The 14,881-nt window shown below is 36.8% G+C and overlaps 2 protein-coding genes across 2 annotated transcripts; one reads left to right on the plus strand and one right to left on the minus strand.

The window, feature by feature from the left end:
* Positions 1–1,041: 1,041 nt before the first annotated feature.
* Positions 1,042–7,061, plus strand: NS2 (asparaginyl-tRNA synthetase 2). Its single transcript, XM_088942068.1, has 7 exons — positions 1,042–1,819; positions 2,262–2,498; positions 2,890–3,477; positions 4,441–4,691; positions 5,199–5,328; positions 5,422–5,480; positions 6,650–7,061. The coding sequence occupies exons 1-7, from the start codon at positions 1,418–1,420 to the stop codon at positions 6,831–6,833; spliced, it is 1,851 nt and encodes a 616-aa protein (XP_088798194.1). The 5' UTR covers positions 1,042–1,417; the 3' UTR covers positions 6,834–7,061.
* Positions 7,062–12,053: 4,992 nt separating this feature from the next.
* Positions 12,054–13,115, minus strand: LOC148874465 (cysteine-rich repeat secretory protein 55-like). Its single transcript, XM_088965318.1, has one exon. The coding sequence runs from the start codon at positions 13,052–13,054 to the stop codon at positions 12,278–12,280; it is 777 nt and encodes a 258-aa protein (XP_088821444.1). The 5' UTR covers positions 13,055–13,115; the 3' UTR covers positions 12,054–12,277.
* Between the last annotated feature and the right edge of the window lie 1,766 nt (positions 13,116–14,881).

The raw sequence follows: 14,881 nt of genomic DNA on the forward strand, positions 1-14,881 counted from the left end.
AATTATAGAAATTGCAAACAAAATAAAAAATTATTTTCAAATTATAGAAACTATAGAAATTGAAAAACAAAATCAAAAAATAAAAATTGTAGAAAAAACACGAAAATTTATAGAAAAACACAGAAATTGTAAATAAATAACAAAAATACAGGAAAATTTATAGATTGTAGAAAATAGAAAAATGTAAAAAAAGAAATTATAGAAAACATTGGAAATTATAACAAACACTAAAAATGCAAAAAAAAACAAGAAAATTGAAAACTAAAAAAAGACCGTGTTTCCTCTAACTCACCATTCATGGGTAATTTGGTCATGAAAATTGTTATTTATGTTGACATGGACACCTCCGTTAAGAAGCATTAATGGTGCACTAACGGAAGGTGAGTTTTGGAAAATAAAAACTTATTGGCATGGTGAGTATTAGACATTTTAAAAAATTGTGGTGAGTTTTCAGAGAAATGTTGAAAAGTCATATTGAGTTTTAGACAATTTCCCTATTGTTTATGGTGTCATTTTCCTATTGATATTAACATCTATATCATTCATGTTTAGTTTTTTTTTTTTCTATACCGGTCTAAGTAAATTATAGAAGGGTCCAAAGTCCGAAAACCATAATAAAACAGATTGGTTTGGTATGAGATATTCTCCAAACCACACCAAATAAGACCATGAATACCCCTATCGGTTTGATATATTGTCCCAAATCTTATCGGTTTGGAATCAGTTCCACCTTATCACAAGATTTAGACCAGACCAAGCTATATATATGTTAAATTATATATAATTTTATTTTAACATATATATTAAACGTATGAAAATAAATTAACATTATTTATATAATATCTTCAATAGATTTATTATAATCGGATCCATGTGCCAGACCCGATTGTCCTTTCGGGTTCTTAGGATTTGTTGCACTTTGTCAGGTCGATTCCGGTTCCGCTTAATCCCGACCCGATGACAGCCCTTAATGCGGCGCCCGGCCGAGCCACGATGGCGTCAGCTCTACAAAAAATAATAAATCCGTTGGCAGTCTAGACTCCCGCGAAAGCCCAAAGCCGAAGAATACCAAACCCTTCCCTCAGTCTCACTTCCGCCTCCTATTCTCTCTATATTTTTTTGTCTCCCTCTCTCCACTGAGAGCAGGCAGAGATGATCGTACTCCAAAACAATCCCTTTCCTTTTCCTTCAGCCAACACCCACCGCCACCCCTTCTCTATTCAACCTATCAGAGCATTTCCAAAGCAAAGCATCCTTAACCCTCTCTACATCTCCTTGAAACCCATCTTCTCCTATTTAAGCACTTCCAATCACAAACCTTCTTCTCAAATCGAACTCTTCATTTGTCCATTGTGTTTAAACTACTTAATACCTCCCAAAGATTCAGCCTCTTGGTTTCCCTTTTCAAGGAAAAAGAATGGCGTCCGAAGAAGGTGCTTTCGTCGAGCCCCGTGTTGCCCCTTCGAAGTACTCGGAGAGGGTGGTTCTGAAATCCATCGTGGGTCGTAGTGATCGGGGGTCCGAATTGATTGGGGAGCGAGTTGTGATTGGTGGATGGGTGAAATCATCCAAGGAGCAAGTAAAGGATCTTCCTCAACAACCTGATTCCATGGCGATTGTTCCAGGAAAGCAGAAAGATGTGAGCTGTGTTGAAATTCTTCAGTCACGAATTCCACTTTTCCGATCTATCATGAAGATTTTGGCTGCAAGCCACACCCCCATTCGGGAGAAGTTGGAGACCTTGGCTGCAAAACCTGCCCCCCAACCTTCTATTGTTTACTTGCAAGTAAATGATGGTTCCTGTGTTCCCAATCTTCAGGTATACTAAATTAAGCAATCCCATATCTTAGGAACAAACAAAAATGCATAAATGGTTAGAGAAATAGATAGAAGAATAGTAGGTTTCATGACTCATGATTTGTTTTTGTTTTTTGTTTTTTTTTTTTTTATTGTCTACTTTATGATAATTTATGAATTCTTAAGTGTTAGCTGTTTGGTCTTATATCTGATTAATGGGCCTTATTAGTAACTTCCAAGTTCCAACCAATGGACCATCCGACCTCTTCCAATGCTCATTTCACTGGAAATTGAATGTTACAGATAAACAACAAAGTACATTTAGGAAAACATATAAAATGCCAAAACTTGTACCAAGTTATAAATTCTTTTATACTCTTTATGCATGCATTAATCTCTTCATTTTTATTGTTTTTTTTTTTTCATTTTAGATACTGCTGTTGAATTTGATTGACTTCTTTCAGGTGATGGTGGAGTCCTCTAAAGCTTCTCCCAGTCATCTAACACCTACAGGAACTTCAATTGTCGCAGAAGGTGTACTGGAACAACCATCCATTCCCTGTAAACATGTAGTAGAACTTAAAGTGGAGAAAATCCTACACATTGGGACTGTTGATCCTGCACGATACCCATTGGCAAAGCCAAAAGTACCTTTGGAAGTTCTGCAGGGTTATCCCCATCTTCGTCCTCGCACAATCACGGTAATCTGATTATCCAATGACAATTGAATTGTCCTTGTTTCTTCTGCCTATAGTACTAGTGGATGCCAATAATATGTTAAAATGTTCTTGTAAGATTAAGTCTTATGCATATTTTATATGTAATTTTAAACATTCTGATTTTTTCCACTAAGAACAAATATTTCTGATGATGGGGAAAATTGTTTTAACAAATTTTGTGTCCTATGCAAATATTCCTTCTACTTATCAATTCAATGATGATTTTTCTGAAATTTCTTAAGATTAATAATCACTTCCTATTAGATCTCAATGCCAAAATATGATCATTTAGGATGATTTGAAGAATTATCTTAGTTATCAATGTATGAAGTTGGTCTTTACTCTATTGATTTATGACATACTCATATTGCAGGTAGCATCCATTACTCGAATTCGCAGTGCACTAACCCATGCAACTCATACATTCTTCCAAAATCATGGGTTCCTTTATGTGCACACCCCTGTTATCACTACTACTGATGCTGAAGGTTTTAGTGAGAAGTTCCAAGTTACAACTCATTGTATTGAATCAGATCAGAAATTGGCACCCAAGGCAACACAAGATGACGAAGCTGTTAACCTTGAAAATGTTAAGGCTGCTATAATGGAAAAAAGTAAAAAAATTGAAGAGCTGAAGAGAAGTGAGAGTAATAGAGAGGCACTGTTTGCAGCACTTGAGGATCTGAAGAAAGCCAATGAACTAGCCTCACAATTGGAAGCCAAGGATAAATTGAGCCATAGAAATTCAATTGAGTCTGGAAAGAGGGAATTCTCTAAGGATTTCTTCTCTCACAAAACATTCTTAACAGTATCTGGTCAGCTTCACCTTGAGAGTTATGCCTGTTCCCTTGGTAGTGTTTACACATTTGGGCCCAGATTTCGAGCAGAAAAACAACAGAATAGAAGGCATTTTGCAGAGATGTGGGAGGTTGAGCTTGAAATGGCTTTCTCTCACCTAGAGGTAAATAATCTATGTTCATTTTTGTTAGCTCTCCTCTTTGTTAATTATTTTTCATGACTTCCTAGAAATTTATTTTGTTGTCTATAAAATCTAATTTATTAGGCAGACAATCATGCATATATTTTGCAGGTTTATATTTTCTATTGGGAAAATTTCTCTTTTCCTTGAATAATATCTTAACATTGTTATGGGTTTGCATAAAGAAGGTTGTTTAAAGGATTAATTATTTAATTCACAGTATTCATTCCCTTTGTGTATAGTTATATTCTATTGGTTTTTAATGGTGTGCACTTGACCTACATGTACCAATTGCTTTAACCTTATTTCAGATTATGTGCAGCTCACCATCCTTTTATGTGATTGCTATTCCAGTGATGAAATTCAGACTAGTATCATCGAAAGGTTCACCTGGCTAGATTGTTCTATATGTAGTTTTGTTCAATTTGATCTCAACATGAGCAAATTCCCCGAGTTAACTAAGTTTCTTATGACTTTATTTCCTTTCTGACTTGTCATAATGCAATTCCTGGACTAATAACATTATTCTTTATGATCCTTGGGAAAAGTACATGTCGATTGCTGCCAGACAATTCATTCATACTTTTTTGTGATATTTTCGACCTTACTCTTTTAATTTTCTTTCTTTCAAATGCAGATATTGCTCTCATTATTCTTCCTTTTTCTTTTCTCTTTATGATGTATACTTTGAGATTGCTGTGATCTTAAAAGAAATAGATGACATGGGGGATAATCGTTTTTTCCCAGGAAGTGTTGGTTTCATTAAATTATTGTTGAATCATAACAGCAATTATAATGTGGCCCTTCTCAACATGCTGCTTTGGACATATGCCAATTCTTCGGAAATATCTTAAAAAATATTAGTGTCTTAGTAGTTACCTCCTCTCATTTTCATCATATCTATGCTTGCTTCTACTTGAATTAATACTGTTTGTGTGGATCCAGGATGTCATGGCATGTGCAGAAGACTACTTGAAGTTCCTATGCCAATGGGTTTTAGAAAACTGTTCTGAAGATATGCAATTTGTAACAAAAAGAATAGACAGAAGTGTTACAGATCGTCTTAAATTGGTGGCATCAAATTCATTTGAAAAGATCACTTACACAGAAGCAGTGGAACTATTGATGAAGGCTACGGAGAGGAAATTTAAAGAAAAAATCGAGTGGGGTGTTTCTCTAACTGAAGAACATGAAAGGTATTTATAAAATCCTGAGCATTATACTGCAGTTCAAGCATTTGATGTTTTGCATATAAAGCATGATGGCATGGGGACTGGGGTAAGAGCAAGGAGTAGGGCAGGTAGGAGGTAGTGCAACTAATGGGTTCTGAACACACATATCAGTTCATTGAATTGAGTGAGCTAGGCAACCTAAAGGGGTTCTTATTAAGCCAGTTCCCCCTTTGCTTGGGTGGAAATGGCACTGCTTCATCCTGTGAGAGGTCTTTGGTTAAGCAAGTACTTTCTGGAAGGAGGTCCTTTGCCCTTCCTGTCATGTTGCATTAGCTGTGATATCTATTAAGAAATAACAAAAAAAAAAAAAAGAAAAACCTTTTCCTTAATAGCCAAATTTGTTGGACCAATAATGTAATTTATGGGTTGAGGCACTGTGGATTTGGCTGTGTTTGTGGTTCTTCATTGAGATAATGAGATGTCATATGATTCCTTCTTCTGGCATTTAACTGCTTTTTTCAATGATCACAGTTATTTGATTGATGAGATTTTTAAGAGGCCTGTAATCATATACAATTTTCCAAAAGAAGTTAAACCATTTTATGCTCGCCTCAATGATGATGGGAAAACAGTTGCAACAGTTGACATAGTTCTACCAAAGGTAAGCTTGCAGTATCTTTATGAAATTAACCCAAAAAAATTTATTTCCATATAGACATTAAGCTCAATAATAATTATGGGTGAATTTCTGTAGGTTGGAACCTTAATTAGAGGTAGTCAAAAGGAGGAGCGCATTGATCTGCTCACTGCAAGGTAATTCCATCATTATGGTGTCATGGAGGCTTGATAAAACTAAATTTGATACATAAGATTTAATAATTCAGAAAGTGAAAGGAAAGATGAATTCAATATAAATAGAGTGATAAGATGTTTGCATAGAATACCTATTTCCAGAATTTGCATGTTTCCATCAATCTAGACCATCCAATTTATGAAAATCCCATCCATCTTTTTGGTACTCTGCTAATGGACCCTCTGTCAAGCCACATAACCTTGCTAATATATAGCACCTCAAAAAGTTTGGATTTTACAGTATTTCTTTTATGTTCCATTTAGAACTGCAGCCTATTTATACAACACTGATTGTTGGGTGCCTGCACTCATGGTGCAGAACCTAATTTTTCCAGGTTGTGATAGGATTGGGGTGCAGAAGTGGAAATGTAGAATGAAATCAAGTATTTGTTGGATACTAGAATGACTAGGTCCCCCCTGCCACACAACACACGAAAAAACAAATAAAACTACCGATTTGACAGGAAAAGTGGGAAAAACTCCTTTACTTTCCATAGACTATGCAGCTCATATTTTGTAATTGAACAGAAGAACATGGAAATTAGTGAATCATCCTTTTCTGGTCTTGGTCTGTTTCCCACCTAATCCAAAACACAGCTTAACAGAACAAAATATTGAGAAAATTTTGGTGGAATTAACAAATCCTACTGATAACAAGGACTCCTCTTGTGTCTTCTATCCATATAATCTTTTGTGAGTAAGTTGTCTTTTCATTCAATTTACTAGTTTCCTCCTGGGTTGGGGCTAAAGCTCAATGACAATTTGATGGCGTTTCATGTTTCAGCAATGGGTTTATGAAATTTATTCCTTGATACTGATTTTTTAGGTATGGTACTTATTGGTGGTAGTGATGCGGGTGTGTGAGGCTGGGGGTCACTTGCATCCTATGACGTGTCAACCCACTCTGAAAACACTTGCTAAAGAGGGGATTCATTCACTAGTCTCTCTGTAAAGTAGACAAGACCTATACCAACTCTCCTAAAGCGGAAGTTGGTATTTTCCTAAAATTGATAAGGATGAAAATCCTGTGTTTGATATACACGTTCTTCTACTGTTCTACGTGTGACTACATGTGAGCATATCTAACCAGCTCTTCTGTTACTGATACCACCATCTGTGACCATTTGCAGGATCAAGGATTTGGATCTGCCAAGAGAGCAGTATGATTGGTATTTAGATCTTCGCAGGCACGGAACTGTCAAACATTCTGGGTTCGGTCTCAGTTTTGACCATATGGTTCTCTTTGCTTCTGGTCTCATTGACATCAGAGATGTCATCCCTTTTCCCAGGAGTCATGGCAATGTAAGCTACTAATCAAGATCTCTGCTAGAACTTGCGTGGGGTGGAAAATAAAGAGTAATGCAAAATCATTGACTTTCAGGATTGCATCTCTAGTAATTGTATATTGTCCACTGTTATATAATAAATTTCCTTTGTGTTCAGAGATAATTGTCCTCTAGCTCAAGGTGGAAGTAATCCATGTATATAGATGTTCAGATGTAATATTTCGTTTATACAATCATCCAACAGATTGTGCTTTCATTGTGTTGTGAACTTTAAAATCAATGGGTTGGCCATGTGGCACTGGTAGTTAGGTGTGTCAATAGACCGGTTTTGAGTTGGACACTGCCCAAATCAAAGTCAATTTGGACGGATTGGATGGACCAATAAGACATTGAATTGGATCAGTCCAAACTTAATGGCCGAAGTATTTATTGGATTGGATTGGATTGGATTGGATCTGGTCCATCGATAGTGGATTTATATTGGATTGGGTCAAATTGAACCAATATCTGGTCCATTGATAAAAAAATAAGAATATATGTGTCAATGGACTAGGTTTGGATTGGAACCAATCTAAATTAAAACCAATTTGAACAGATTGGACAGTTCAGACACATTGATTTGGACTAGTCCAAAGTATTAATCGGAATGGATTGGACCTGGTCATCTATAATGGACTCATATTGGACTGGATTGGACCTGGTCATCTATAATGGACTCATATTGGACTGGATTGGATTGCACTAATATTGGTCCATTGACAGCCCTATTGGTAGTGGAACAAATTAAGTAGCTGATGGTAATATTGAAGTTACCTTCAGACCTAAGGGATCCCTTGAGATGCATTAAGGTGTTGGAAAGTATTGCAGCGGAAGCGAGCCTGTGATGTGCAATTTAAAATTTTGAATTCTAATGTGAATAGAATAAACTGCAAATCAGATTGGAGAAACTCTTTCTTCCAGATCTGATCGACATGATCATTGTATCAAAATACTCGGACGATCGGACCTTTGAAAAACCAGAGTGCAGCCTAACAGTGAAGAAACTTATCACGAGCGTAGTAAACTATTAGTGGAGTTCACGCCCAAAGAGAAGAACAGACCTAGCACAACTTTTGGCTTGCTTCAACTGGTCCTCCAAGGCTTTGATGAGCGAGTCAGCAACAAGAAGACCTTCCAATGTGTGAAAATAAATTCTCAAAGAATGTAAAAGGCTGACATCGATTCACTGTTCAAAGGGTGAGAGGAAGGACAAAGATCTCTCCATTTTCTCACTAGGCCAAACTTAGGAAGAAGCTAGGTGATGCCTGAATCGACCAGACTTATTTGGGGTCTCTTAGAATAAAGTCCCAAACTTTCTCTAATATCAGTCCTAGTAGGAAAGGAGAGAGCTGGAATTCTCCCTCTCCTAATTCAGCCATAATTGCTATTAATAGTTTCTTAGTCAACCCATTTATCTACTAAATAACCAACTCAACCTTTCCTACTTCTATTGCTGCCCATACAACTAACTGACCAAGTGTACTTCCTTTGGTTATGCGTGGAACCCACTAGAATCCAACTTCACCCGACCAATAAGACTCTTTGGTTTCTACCATAGTTGGGTCAAATCCAACGTGAGTGTATGGACCCATTTGGAATCAAATGAGATCATCCCATCAGCGCCCCACGGAGCTTACCCCCACAGGCGCCTCACATCCACATCTCAGTCAGCGTGCATTGAGAGACTAGTGAGTGAATCCCAATCGCGTATTGGAAACATCTCCCAATCGTGAATCCCTGTGTTTGATATACACATGTCCCAATACACGATTGGGATGTTCCGTGCGCCGATGCGAACTCCACTCCATTAAGAGCAATCAATCCCAGCTGTATGAGCCTAATTTAAGCCCATTAATAGCACCATATAATCTGGATTTTGCCATCCGCAAAGCTCAGATTGATTCGCCCAGACCCAAAAAAATATCTATCACGTTATTAATCCTGAATAAACACTTGCGGTGAAATCTCTCTATTTGAATATCCATCACTACAATATGGAAGGACTTATTCTATAAGCTTTGTAGACAGTGACATGTCCTCTTCCAAGACGAGAATCCCAGAAATTCATACGCACGTTGAATTTTTAAAATAAATTATTTTCCTAAATAATATTATTTTCCAAAACCATTTCGAAATAGATTCCTTGACATCAGCCACTCACTTGAACTCCTTCTTTACTGCTCCAATATACTCAATTTATTGACTCCATAAGAATCTCACTAGATATATTTGAAGCAAATAATTCCGAAAAATCAGTACCAAATAGCAAGTCCAAGAATTATAAGCAACGATTTAGATTCCTTACCAATCACTAAGTCCAAAGGTTAACCCTAACAGATGAGACTTACACTATCCCTCCTTCTCCTTAGGTAACATAGAGTATGTCAGTCTTATTGGAATATACTGCCCATGTCTAATTTAATCATGGTTTTTAAAAACAAACTGGTGACTGAACCGGTCAGGGGTCTGGCTATTAGTTTGAATGGTCTGACCGTTTGACCCGAACAGTCAGCATATTTTGACAAAAGAAATGAAAAATTAAAAAAATTGGGAAACGGTCAAAACCGTTCGAACTATTCGAACCGTTTGAACTGTTTGAACAGTTAACTGGCCAGTTCAACAGTTTACTGACCAAAATCAACGGTTTTTGAGGAAAAAACGATTTTAGAAGAAAACGGAACCGGTCAAATGACGGTTCCTAATTTTTCTGGTCCAACCATCCGGTCCGGTCCGGTTTTAAAAACCATGATTCTAGTTGAGAACAGATTTGGTCTGTACACTGAAGAAGATGTCTTAGGTCTTAATCCTAAAATGCAGAACAAAGACTTTTCACAAATACATACCCAAGTGATACAAGTAACCAAATCACAAACTGCTATTTTGTTAATGATAAATACAATGTACATGATATACTGGATACCGAGGGCATGTATTGTCCAACACAAGGATCTGTCTCTAAACAGTTCAGACTTGATCCTTGAGCCCCTAACACAAAATTTACACTACAAGTTTGCATCCCTAGTTTGTACAATTCCTTATTTGTCTATTAAACTAGCGAATGACCTCGTACTAAGTACGGGGAAATTGTTGTATATAAAATTTTACTAATTTTAATGAATAATAAATGTTAGTTATTAATATAAATTATTAATAAAAGATTAATTATTTATCTTTTACATTTTATTACTAATATAAATTAAAATATCATTTCCAAAGTTATAAACACATTTTTTGTTTTCTATAATAATGAAATAACAATTATTACATTAGTTTAACTTTCATTATCTTAATTTAAATTTACTTTTCTTATGGCTATGATGCAAGAAAATATAAATAATATTATATATATATATATATATATATATAATTGGGGACAGGGTGGGGTGTGGACTTCACTCCCCATCCCCTGTCCCCAATCAGGATTCCTATTAATCCCATCCCCACCTTGTCCCCACTAAGGTAGTCTCCATCTCCATCACCACCTGATCAGGGAGGTTAGGTACTTGATGAGGATGGGAAAATTTCCACCCCTACCCCCGGGTTGTATAGCCCTATAAAGCAATAAGTTTTAAGTCCAATAAATCCTAACATCTTTTTTCCATACATCACACAGGGGCCCATAAAGAAGACATGTGATTGTCAACTTAATAAATTGAAAATAATTAAGAATCATTTGAACTGAGATGAGCTTCTTTACTCATGATGTCAATTAAGGGTGTCAATAGACCGGTTTTGGATTGGATCCCGTCCAGTCCAAAATCAATTTGGACGAATTGGATGGACCAACAAGACATATTAAATTGGATCAATCCAGACCAAAATATTTATTAGATTGGATTGGACCTGGTCCATCCGTAACAAATTTGTATTGGATCGGGTTGGATAAAGCCACTATCTGGTCCATTGGTATAAGATAAGAATATATGTATCAATGGACCGGGTTTAGGTTAAAATCAATCTAAATCAAAATGAATTTGAACAGATTGGACGGTCTAGACATTGAATTGGACCGATCCAATTGGTCCAAAACAGTTATTGGATTGAATTGGACCTAGTCTATTTATAATGGACTCACATTGAACAGGATCAGATTGAACCAAATCCAATCCAATTGACACCCCTAATGTCAATACAATGATACATAATGATGAAATTGCTAGCCCTTAACGACACAAGGGCTAATCCAACATCTTAGGCAAAATTGATAACAAACTCTCGAGGTGTTGTTTTGCTATTAACTACATTTAGTCAGAAACATAACCTTTGTTTAGACCACCAATAAAGTTAGAAGTTCAATTTAGCGTTCTTGCTAGTTCGAAAATTCCCAGACAACGCATGGAAAATGTTGGGCACTCTTGCAAACGTTGCCAAACGCCCTTGTTAATTGATTAGAGCAGTAGTCAATTGATTTCAATATGGGCCTCACTTTTTCTTCTGTTTTAAAGTTGGACATTGTTATGCCCTGATTATTTATCTAGAATCAAATTTCTGCCCAACTTGAAGTAAAGTTCAAATGACAGTATGACCCATAAGGTTAATGTGTAAGGTAAATTTTCTAAGAGACAAGAAGCAATTCGTTTAGGCTCCTTTTGTTCGTATTGCAAATGCAAAACAGATGCAAAATTTATATTCAGTGCAGATTTTCATGTGTTTCTTTGTATCCACAATTTGCACCCTATCTGATGCAATGATTTCACTTTTTTTTTTTTTTTTGGTAACATGTGCACTATTAACACTTAGAATGCAAATTTGACATCCTGAAAGCTGATGCAAAATTTTACATCACCTTCTTCCTACCTTCAATCTCTCCCATATAAAGTAAGGACCGCATCATTTTTCTTTCCACTTGACTCGTTCAAACAGACAACCTTCTTTCCACAATGATTTTCTCTCACATAAATGGGAGACCACGTCATTTTACTTTCTGGATTAGTCCTCTCCAAGGTTTTTAAAATTGAACCGGACAACAATCGGTCAGGGGTCTGATTTCTGGGTTGAACAATCTGATTGTTTGAACCAAACGAATGGCCCATTCTAACAAAAAATAAAAAATTAAAAAATAGCTAAAACTGTTAGATGGTTCAAACGGTTCAACCGTTTGCTGACTAAATCAATAGTTTTTGGTGAAATAACGATTCTGGGGTAGAAAGGAAATTGTCACCTGACCATTTCGGTCCATGCATTTGCAGCAATACAAATAAAATTTTCATTGTAAACAGATGCAACCAGAGGAAAAAAAGGAAAAAAGAGTCATGCATCTACCATCAAAAGTACAAGTAGCAAATCATTTTTTTTTCTTGCTTCAAACCAAATGGTAACTTACCACCAGGCCTCCATGATTTTGCTTTCCACTTCTTTATTTCAAGGAAAATGTGCAGATACATTATTTCACTGGACATTATCACTGGATTGTATCTTTCTATCTTTAAGTAGTCATGGATGCATAACAGCTCTCAAATACTTATCTGATGAACCAGTACTGTTGCTTGAGTCTAGAGGGAAAAAGAAGGGATAGAGCTCATACCGGACATAACAACTACTGTATAGAACTCGGCAGCCCTTCCGGTGCTCGCAGAACACCGGGAAGTTGCTGACGGCTATGGCTAAGCACTGAGCACATGGTAGCTGAGACAGATCTCTAGTGCATTGCACCAATGCATATAGAGTTTCAAAAGGTGTCAGCTTGGTCTTTCCTTTACCCAACCCACCATTTTTAGGCACCAAAGCTTGTTCTCTCACTTGATCCATTAGAGCTCCAAGATCCTTGTCGAACGTCTCAGGATCTGTTACATTCTCCACATTCCAGTAGAATATTCCGAAAGCTGTATTGACTTCTCCTATGAAGTTCTGAATATCATACCGCAAGAAACAATAGTCAAACCATATCCTGGCATCAGCTTGATTTGGACAGAGTTGGCGGATCTGCTTTGCTGCGTCTTGGATGCAGCTCGAGCAGTCCTTCTTGCTCACGTCCCCCCTGCATTGGGCAAGCCCATAGACTCGGTCCTCGCCTACTCCATGGGAAGTAGCAGTGAAGCCATTTGAGGAGGTCTTTGACACCAGATCAGCTAACAAATGATCAATGTTGGCTGATTTCGGGCTGTCACTGCTTATGTTCTTGTCTTTGTTGCAGAACTCCCCCAAGTGGTCTGCTGTGCAATTGCAAACGAGGAAGAGGAAGATAAGAAGAAGATAATTGAACAATGCCATAGCATTATTTCTTCTACCTCTTCATTGCAGCTTTTTTCTTCATGAGCTTCTTATTATTATAAGGGTTGAAGAGTATTAAAATAGCTGTATGGGGCTAACTGTACCACTGTTCCATAGCAGACTTTCTTGACCATGGACTACTTGCTTTCTTCCACTATGTTGAGTGGAGTTGAATCCTTGGATGATAGTTTTCTGGCCTTATCTTTATCTATTTGATTTTAAGAAAATTAAAATTCATCATTGTATCTAGAAACTTGAGATTTTTATTGTAACACTAGGACCGGACAAGAAGGTTGAACCGGTGATCTAACAACCTTTTGGGTCCCGGTTAAACAACGGTTTTCACGGTTTAAATGGGCTAACCACCCGGTTAACTGATAAAACCATGACACAATGAGCATTTTGATTTAGTTGTATTGTTATTGTTATTGTTGTGATAATGCAAATGATTTCACTTGTATTGGATAAACTGAGGGCCTGTTTGGTTCACAGAAACAGGGGTTTGGAATCGGAATCAGAATGGGTCATTTCAATTTCAACTGTTTGGTTGGATGGAATTGGAATTCCCATTTCCATTCTTATGGAATGGCATTCCTCCATTTGGGAATGGTCATTCCCTTCCCTTCTCTTGAGAATAAAATCCCATTTCAAGTTATTTCAATTCTCGCTCTGATTCCTGTTTGAATCAAACAAACTGTAGAAATAGATCATTCCGACCGATTTTCATTCTGATTCCGATTCAATTTTAACTGTTAACAAAACGGGCCCTGGGTGTTTTCCAGTAGGATTAATAATGGGCCGGGCCCAAATCCAAGTCTCAACAGGTTGGGTCCATGGGTTAGCCTGAGTCCTTGATAAAAGAAACAGAAAGCAGGCTTACTAGGTTGAGCCAAGGCTGCAAATTAGTGTGCCAACTCCATAATTGTCACCCATACTTCCAGTATAGCCTGACCCTGTTACATAGAAGTCATGGCCAAATCTCAACTCTTTAAATGTTGAAACCGAGTTCTTATCATCTTATGGCTGATTACTGTCTGTCTAAATTTGACATTTGGTGCCTCATAGGAGTTTTTATTACTCACTGACTTTTGTCCTGACTATCCAAGGTTTTCGTACTTTGTCTCCTCGTTATGTGATTAATTGTGCAGGAAGAATTCAAAGCTTTTGTCTTTGTAACTGTTATTAGGTATGCCGTATGCAATAATCACGGGGAGAAAAATATTGTATGAAGCTAGGTTTGATTGTAAGACTTTATGACCAGAGTAATTAAGCACCCTCACCGAAGCTATCTAAGAAGGTATTACCTAGCCTACAACAGCAATCCGCGCGTTGAAGGGAGGGTTTAAGAAGAGCTGTTTGATAAGCTTAAGTAGCTGAATTGAATGACTTATTTCTTTGGTTTTGTATTTTAGTGATTGAGTTGTTAAAGTGTTCATTAACTTAATGGATGAAGTTGATGAAGTTGGGTTATAACCTCAAAATGTGTTAATATTTATCGAGAAAATTCTACATTAGTATCTTGTACTTTGGGCCTAGTAATAGTATGGTCTCTGAACTTTAAAATGCGACAATCCAGTACCCAAACTTTTAAAACATGTCAATTCAGTACTTACCGTTAACCAGTTGTTAATCAGCCGTTAAGTAGCATTTGAAAAAAACAAAAATTCCCTTAAGGTGTTATCTAATTTTCTTTATCGACCATTCAAACGTTGACAAAAAATTAACAATCTCAAATCCTTGCTTCTTTTATTCAAAATAGTTAGAGTTATGTCTCGGTGGGCATTTTGAATCATAACTTTTTTGAATAAAAGAGGCAAGGATTTAGGA

This window comes from Nelumbo lutea, chromosome 1 (assembly GCF_056320005.1).
Source record: "Nelumbo lutea isolate HS-2025 chromosome 1, American lotus-T2T, whole genome shotgun sequence".
NCBI classification, from domain to species: Eukaryota; Viridiplantae; Streptophyta; class Magnoliopsida; order Proteales; family Nelumbonaceae; genus Nelumbo; species Nelumbo lutea.

What these genes read in the sequence shown, in the direction of transcription:
- NS2 (XM_088942068.1), top strand. Translation starts at nt 1,418, where the DNA reads ATGGCGTCCGAAGAAGGTGCTTTCGTCGAGCCCCGTGTTGCCCCTTCG. An exon ending in TTCGTCCTCGCACAATCACG is followed by an intron (nt 2,499 to 2,889) that starts GTAATCTGATTA and finishes CTCATATTGCAG; the next exon opens with GTAGCATCCATTACTCGAAT. An exon ending in TTGACATAGTTCTACCAAAG is followed by an intron (nt 5,329 to 5,421) that starts GTAAGCTTGCAG and finishes GAATTTCTGTAG; the next exon opens with GTTGGAACCTTAATTAGAGG.
- LOC148874465 (XM_088965318.1), bottom strand. Translation starts at nt 13,054, where the DNA reads ATGGCATTGTTCAATTATCTTCTTCTTATCTTCCTCTTCCTCGTTTGC.